This window comes from Bufo gargarizans, chromosome 8 (assembly GCF_014858855.1).
Source record: "Bufo gargarizans isolate SCDJY-AF-19 chromosome 8, ASM1485885v1, whole genome shotgun sequence".
NCBI classification, from domain to species: Eukaryota; Metazoa; Chordata; class Amphibia; order Anura; family Bufonidae; genus Bufo; species Bufo gargarizans.
The window spans coordinates 130,136,982-130,145,459 of NC_058087.1; the positions used below are offsets into that span (position 1 = coordinate 130,136,982).

Genomic DNA, 8,478 nt, shown 5'->3' on the forward strand with positions numbered 1-8,478 from the left:
AAAAATTATGGGTTCATCTTTATTCAAGTCTTTTTTGTTCCTGTTTTTAGTTTTGTTTTTACTTTTATCCCTCTCCTATTATTTTTGTTATATGTAATGTATATATATATATATATACATACATACACACACACACATACATATATACTCCAAGATCCTGTCACAACCAGACAGCTGTTTTGAATTTCAGTTCCTTATCTCGTTAGCCTCTCTCAGCTGTCATGTAGTTGGACTGATTGCATCCCTTTAAATTCCTCCCCATAATGCATTAGTGTGCGGCTTATACAACTTCCTGGAGTGTGTGTGCATGCTGATCCTATTTTCCAGTCTTCTACAAGATAAGTGCTGTACATTTATTTGTGATTTTCTGTTTGCTGGATCCCAGGTGACCCTGACTCCCTCCGTGTCTAGTGTAGGAAGCCGGTGGTCGTGTCCCCTCACTATTGTAGGGTGTTCAGGTGGTATATAGTCGAGGTACGAGGATATGCGATCATCCACCATTGGGATTTACGCATAGGCTGAGCAGTCAGGGAGAGTGCCAGGTCTTATGCAGGGGTCTCCCTTTTGTTCCTTAGTTTTGGATCCAGTGAGTCATATATTCATTTTGCATTATCTTGTTTCCTGTACACCTTCCGTGACAGATCCCTTGGGGATAGTCCTGGTAGGATGATATATACATTTACAGAATTGGATCTCCCATAAGTGTGGTTACGCTCTGTGCGGTCAGGTGATCGGGAGTTAGACAAATCTGCCGGTCACATGATCAAAACCGGATGATGCACTTGATCATGTGAGCGGAGCCTGTGGTATAATTTGGCGCGCATGTGCGCAGACATGCGCAGTGAAGTTTGGCAGACACTGCCGAACATGTACATGAGTTGGATGTCCGGTTTGTTGCTATCCTACTTCAGGTAATCTATTGGTGAATAGTGGTGAATTTTAATGAACAGGTGTCACTGGGAGTAACACATTGTCATGATTGGTATATTTTGATTACAAGAGGTACTATGTACGATAATATATAAGTTGTTCTTAGCTCACTCTTCATTATGCTTGAAAAAGACTACTTGTTAGTTGAAAACGCCACTTTTTGGCGCTATTTACACATTATTTCATGAACCCACTGTGAATAAACTTCACTTCTGGAGATGCTGCCATCGTTTTGCTTTTGTTTTCTATCCTGAGGATAGGTCATCAGTATCAAAATCCCGGAAAACCCCTTTAATGTGATTCGACTGTGTATTATATCATTACTTGTTATTTTTGGCATTTTTGATTGTGTAGCTTTAATGTAGTAGCTTTGTAAAGCAATTATTTTGGTTTATCATTTTTGCAGATGTTTTTTCCTCTACTAGGAAGGGATAAGCGATTCGACTTGGAACCGAACCAGAGTTCAATACAAAAGGTTTTTACAGTAGAAATTAATTTCCAAAGTTATTACACAAAGTCTCACGAAACTTCTCAAAGTAATAACTTCAGCTCATCGGAGCCAAAACATTCTAATACTGTATGGAGCACTCGCTCTGTACAGTATGAAAACAAAGTTTTATGTGAATCGACTTCGGATGAAGTATCCGAAGTTGATTCGCTCGTCCCTATTCTTTACATATCTTCTCTATTTTGCACAGTTAAATAATAGTAAAGTAACTACAGTATAATAGTCATACACCTACTATCATGGGAACATCTATTTTCACTGTCACAACTTGACAATTTTTATTTAAAAAAAAACAACTTGTCCTTCATTATTATAACACATGAAGAAGCTGAAGTAAGGCTCTGTTCGCATGGTGTGCGAGCCATACTTTGCCATTATATAATAAGAAAGCTTCGTGCATCCCTTTGGCTTCCATCAGAATGAAACATCTTGTATACAAATTCTTGCTGTATAGGATAAGGTAGTGGTCTATGCTATCCTGTGCAGTCTCTAAGTATAAAATGTATACTACGTGCCATATATATATTTATAATATGGCAGTTAATGGGTGACAATACTGTGAGCCTTACAGAGTTGGATAATAAGTGCTGACAAATAATTGTGACTGAATGATGTGAACAGAGCCTTATTTCTTCAGTAGTAGAACCTTACTATGAATCCAGTTATCACCAAGATCACTGATGTTACATTATACAGTGTGGAATGCATATCACTCATTTGGCTTAAGCAGCACTTTTCTGAGCAAGGTAATCACAAAACATGTGTTTGGGTGTATCTCCTAAATGACCAATGGTCTTAGACAAGTGTCCATTTCTGCTGACCCTTCCTCTATAAAATCCAAGTGACCTGAGACACAGCACAGACCTCCCAAACCTTAACCTGCAGCTCACTGCAACTATACACAAGCAAGATGACTTTCACTGACACTGAGAAGGCTGCAATTGTGTCCATCTTGGGCAAAGTCTCCGGAAATGTGAGCGCTCTCGGTGCTGAAGCTTTGGAAAGGTAATCTTTATACTACTAGTGTTTTATATTTTATACGGAAACATTAACTTAGTAATTATAAAATGATATATATTATATTTAAAAGACGCATGTTACCAACTCTGTATATTATATTTAAAAGGTTGTCTTACTTCAGCATATAGCATTTATCATGTAGAGAAAGTTAACACAAGACACTTAGTAATGTATTGATATTATCCATATTGCTTCCTTTGCTGGCTGGATTCAATTTTCCATCACATTATACATGGCTCATTTCCATGGTTATGACCACCCTGCAATCCATCAGTGGTGGCTGCGCTTGTATACTATAAAAATAAAAAATAAAATCACCAGCCTATGTGAGCTCCCACGGTCCCGATCACCAGACAGGCTGACATTTTTTCCTATATTGCGCATGCACGACCACCACTGATGGCTTGCAGGGTGTTCGTAACCATGGAAACAAGCAGTGTATAATTTGATGGAAATTTGAATCCAGCCAGCCAAGGAAGCAATATGGACAATCACAAAACATTAGTAAGAGCCTTGTATTAACTGCATCTACAGGATAAATGCCACTTGCTGAAGTGACACAACCCCTTTAAGACAGTGACTTAAAGTCCCTTTACAGAGGACAATATTACAGCAGATCTGCTGTTTACCGGCAGCAGATTCCTTCCCAACAATCTGCTGTTCGCTAGCGGAGAATGGGGAGGAGTGATTGCTAATGCCATCGCTCTTCCCCATAAGGACTGGCAGGAGATAGTGTTTACACAGCACGATCTGCTGCCGGTAAACAAGCATTTTTGCGTGCTCACAAATTATTGTAGATTTACAATGCCCGATCATTGCTAATGAGGGTTGCTATGAACGCTTGATAGCGATAATCTGTGCAATACTCGTGTGAATGTGCCTTTACTGTATCTCTCATGGGAACAAAGGATTGAGCATGTTGACATCTAACATAGCAGATTCTTCTTTTCACATAACACCTGCTGTGAGGGTGACCCAAGAGGCCCCAATACATACAGTATTTGTTGTCTTTAGTTAAGCTTGATTCCAACAAACACCTACCATAACTGTATGTACAGTGGAGGAGTGAGCACACGCAAAACATATTGCTCTCCCCCAATCCCTAGGAATCCCACTTTATACATATATCCTGTAAGAGATACACATAAAGTCTTGTAAGGTGCAAGCCATAAGCTTTTATCATTGATACATGCATCATTTATAACCATCTATATTGTGTTATAATATTCATTTCTCTTTAATCTCAGGCTGTTCCTGGGCTTTCCTCAGACCAAGACTTACTTCAGCCACTTTGACCTCAGCCATGGATCTACTGATCTCCAGACACATGGAGGCAAGGTCTTGGGTGCTCTTGCAGAGGCTGGAAAACATCTGGACAATTTGGAGGCATCCCTGTCCAAACTGAGCGACCTGCATGCCTATAACCTGAGAGTGGACCCCGGAAATTTCAAAGTAAGACTCATTAACAAATTATGGAAATTTTTAGGTGTGAGTAAATCAAGCTTCAAATCCTAGATCCAAAGTCAATTCATTTCTAAGACTAGTTTTAATGCTGTACGGAGACCTGTCTCTGGATAGCATTAAAATGTACTGTATGTGCTACGTGGAGGCAAAATTCATTAAGTCTGAAGTCACGAAAGACTTCGGGAATAACATCAGGCTTCGATTCTACAACTTACATTTTAAAACAGGAATCCGAATTTGGCTTCAGTACCGGCTGATACCTAGGTACTGAAGCCGGCTTTTGATTGCCGTTTAAAAATATTGTTGTAGAATCGAAGCCCAAAGTTATTCACCGAAGTCTCGTGCGACTTCAGATTTAATTAATTTTTGCCTCCGCAAAGCATATACATTTTTATGCAGTACAAAGACAGGTCTCCATACGGCATTGCATTGAAGTTTAGAAACAAATCGACTTCTGATCTTCGATCCAAAGCTTAGTTCACTCACCCCTAGAAATGATGATTGCAACCTATTTTAGGTCTAGACATCACCATATGTACTTACAGTTTGTAGTGTCTTAGCCATATATCACTCACTGTGAGTGAGTACAAGGCCTTCTTCACCAAACCTAATAATGTCCAGGAGAGGAACGTTAAGTTAGCGTAGGCCATTAATGATTACATTCAATCTTTTTATTATGTAATATGGCTCTTCATGCTGTTACCACACTCCTGAACCTTTCGTTTTCTGACCACAAGTCTAAAACTGGCCATGCACAGTAAGATTTGCTAGCGCATGTCAAATATGGTGCCCAACTTCTCTACTAAATGTCGCTGCAGAAATAGTTTCTCATCCAATAGCTGATAGAATCAGTAGCAGACAAAACATTTCAGTTTAAAACCCTCAATGTGTTCCAGCGAACAGAGCAATCCATTGGTTGGAAACACTTGTCTCAGTTTGCAGTCATCTCTCTGGATCTGAATGGTCAGGATTAGGTAATCTATAAAACAAGGTGTTAGTAATATATGCCCTCCTTCCAGTAAACCCAATATATGATTGTTATAATGGGTCTCCTTGACCTCAATCTCTGCAGTCTCTCTTATTAATGGTTTTTATCTTTCTGTTACAGCTGCTGTCTCACTCCATCCTGGTCGTCCTGGCATCTCACTTCTCCGCTGACTTTGACGCCACCACCCATGCTGCTTTTGACAAGTTCCTTGCAGTAGTGTCTCATGTCCTCACCTCCAAATACAGATAAATGAATAAATTTTACCAACATTTCGTTTCAATAAGTCTAAATAAAATATGTGATTTAAAGGTTTGCCTGCTATTCCTTATTTACTTGAACATTCTTCACGTATAGAGCACTACAATATATTGTACATCATAGCTTCTAACATTAAGGGTATGCATACTGAATATAAATCACAGCGCATCCATGGCACAATTCACGTGTTACTTGCAGATTCACATAGATTTCACCCCACTACATTGAAAAGGTGAAGTCTGCAGTGAAAAGCTACAGAAATAAATTGATATGTTGCTCATTAAACTCTGAACCGCATGTTAATTTCTGCAAGGATTTTTTTTTTTTTTTTTTTAAGTGTGTGGATGAGAGAGGAAAAACAGGTCATCCACTTTACTGCTACTGTAATACACTTTTGATTTAATGCCCACAAGTCCAGACACAAAAAAGGATTTGCTACATGTGAAACATACCCTTAAAGGGTTTCTACCACTTCAATTTGACCAAATTAGCTTTCAGACACTAGCGATCTGCTAGTGTCTGATCTCCATAACCATGCAATTCTTAGACCTTTGTGTGGAGCAGTTTCATTAAAAAACTAACTTTTATTCCTATGCAAATGAGCCTATAGGTGCTTTGGGGGCGTCTTTTCAGCACCTAGAGGCTCAGTCTACTCACACTGTATGCCCGCCCATCTTGTCTTGAATGCCTGCCTCCATCACAGCCATCGGATGAATTCACGCGCCTGCGCCGTTCACTTCTGTCTTCGGCACAGGCGCAGTGAGTGAAGGCCGCTTTCCTGATGCGCCTGCGCCTGCGCCGATGACAGAAGTGAACGGCACAGGCGCGTGAATTCGTCCGATGGCTGTGATGGAGGCAGGCATTCAAGATGAGATGGGCGGGCATACAGTGTGAGTAGACGGAGCCTCTAGGTGCTGAAAAGACGCCCCCATAGCACCTAGAGGCTCATTTGCATAGGAATAAAAGTTAGTTTTTTAATGAAACGGCTCCACACAAAGGTCTAAGAATTGCATGGTTAGGTAGATCAGACACTAGCAGATCGCTAGTGTCTGAAAGCTAATTTGGTCAAACTGAAATGCTAGAAACCCTTTAATATCCATCTATCTTTTCTAGCCATGAACACTCTTTGGTACTTAAGTCCCACTGACATGTTGATTGAGATCAAATTGCTCTTTCATATGGGTTAGCCAAGGTTGCCAAGTTTTCAGGAAGCCTTTTCTGTTTTTACTCTCCCACCCCGCCTGTTCTTCAATATGACACAGATGATTAATTTTCTCATACCACATGGTAATAGTGGGGGGATCAACCTCTCTCCCCCGAATTGGAATGAGGAGTTTGGCTGCAGTGATCATACAGTCCATAAATATTGGGACATCGACACAATTCTAAAAATTTTGGCTCTGTACACCACCACAATGGATTTGAAATGAAACAAACAAGATGTGCTTTAACTGCAGACTGTCAGCTTTAATTTGGGGGTATTAACATCCAAATCAGGTGAACGGTGTAGGAATTACAACAGTTTGCATATGTGCCTCTCATTTGTTAAGGGACCAAAAGTAATGGGACATAATAATAATCCTAAATCAAACTTTCACTTTTTAATACTTGGTTGCAAATCCTTTGCAGCGAATTACAGCCTGAAGTCTGGAACGCATAGGCATCACCAGACGCTGGGTTTCATCCCTGGTGATGCTCTGCCAGGCCTCTACTGCAACTGTCTTCAGTTCCTGCTTGTTCTTGGGGCATTTTCCCTTCAGTTTTGTCTTCAGCAAGTGACATGCATGCTCAATCCGATTCGGGTCAGGTGATTGACTTGGCCATTGCATAACATTCCACTTCTTTCCCTTAAAAAACTCTTTGGTTGCTTTTGCAGTATGCTTTGGGTCATTGTCCATCTGCACTGTGAAGCGCCGTCCAATGAGTACTGACATATTTGGCTGAATATGAGCAGATAATATTGCCCGAAGCACTTCAGAATTCATCCTGCTGCTTTTGTCAGCAGTCACATCATCAATAAATACAAGAGAACCAGTTCCATTGGCAGCCATACATGCCCACGCCATGACACTACCATGCTTCACTGATGAGGTGGTATGCTTAGGATCATGAGCAGTTCCTTTCCTCCTCCAAACTCTTCTCTTCCCATCACTCTGGTACAAGTTGATTTTGGTCTCATCTGGCCATAGGATGTTGTTCCAGAACTGTGAAGGCTTAGATGTCGTTTGGCAAACTCTAATCTGGCCTTCCTGTTTTTGAGGCTCACTAATGGTTTACATCTTGTGTTGAACCCTCTGTATTCACTCTGGTGAAGTCTTCTCTTGATTGTTGACTTTGACACACATACACCTACCTCCTGGAGAAGGGTGTGAAGGGTGTTTTCTGCACCAGGGAAAGTTTTCTTTGGTCATCCACCACAGTGGTCTTCCGGGTCTTTTGGTGTTGCTGAGCTCACTGGTGCGTTCCTTCTTTTTAAGAATGTCCCAAACAGTTGTTTTGGCCACACCTAATGTTTTTGCTATCTCTCTGATGGGTTTGTTTTGTTTTTTTTCAGCCTAATGATGGCTTGCTTCACTGATAGTGACAGCTCTTTGGATCTCATCTTGAGAGTTGACAGCAACAGATTCCAAATGCAAATAGCACACTTGACATGGACCTTTTATCTGCTCATTGTAATTGGGATAATGAGGGAATAACACACACCTGGCCATGGAACAGCTGAGAAGCCATTACTTTTGGTCCCTTAACAAGTGGGAGGCACATATGCAAACTGTTGCAATTCTACACCGTTCACCTGATTTGGATGTAAATACCCTCAAATTAAAGCTGACAGTCTGCAGTTAAAGCACATCTTGTTTGTTTCATTTCAAATCCATTGTGGTGGTGTATAGAGCCAAAAATGTTTGAATTGTGTCCATGTCCCAATATTTATGGACCTGGCTGTATGTTGAATTCCGCTGAGATCCATGCCTCATTCATTTTTAGAAATGTGAGGTAGTCCACACTGTTGTGAGCTACGCGAGTGCACTTATCGGTTACGATCCCCCCCCTGCTGCACTGTACGTCCATTCGGACAGGACACTGGACGAGGGGCAAGCCAACAGTTCCATGGCAAATTGTGCCAGCTCTAGCCACAGGTCAAGCCTGCACACCCAGTAGTCCAGGCGTTCAGCGCTTCTCAGAGCGTCCACATCAGCTGTTAACCCGATGTAGTCGTACACCTGTCGGTCTAGGCGTTCACTGAGGCTGGATCCGGAGGACGGCTGTAGATGGGTTGGATGCAAGAATAATCTCATAGCTGAAGTCACCA

General features: G+C 41.1%; 1 protein-coding gene across 1 annotated transcript; it reads left to right on the top strand.

Annotated features, from left to right (window-relative positions):
• The first annotated feature begins 2,345 nt into the window (after nt 1-2,345).
• LOC122945323 (hemoglobin subunit alpha-3-like) lies at nt 2,346-5,159 on the top strand. Its single transcript, XM_044304385.1, has 3 exons — nt 2,346-2,443; nt 3,706-3,910; nt 5,031-5,159. The coding sequence occupies exons 1-3, from the start codon at nt 2,349-2,351 to the stop codon at nt 5,157-5,159; spliced, it is 429 nt and encodes a 142-aa protein (XP_044160320.1). The 5' UTR covers nt 2,346-2,348.
• The last annotated feature ends 3,319 nt before the right edge of the window (nt 5,160-8,478 follow it).

Excerpts from the sequence above, each read along its gene's own strand:
- LOC122945323 (XM_044304385.1), top strand. The coding sequence starts at position 2,349 with ATGACTTTCACTGACACTGAGAAGGCTGCAATTGTGTCCATCTTGGGC. Across the intron at positions 2,444-3,705 it reads GGTGCTGAAGCTTTGGAAAG|GCTGTTCCTGGGCTTTCCTC; the intron begins GTAATCTTTATA and ends CTTTAATCTCAG. Across the intron at positions 3,911-5,030 it reads TGGACCCCGGAAATTTCAAA|CTGCTGTCTCACTCCATCCT; the intron begins GTAAGACTCATT and ends TTTCTGTTACAG.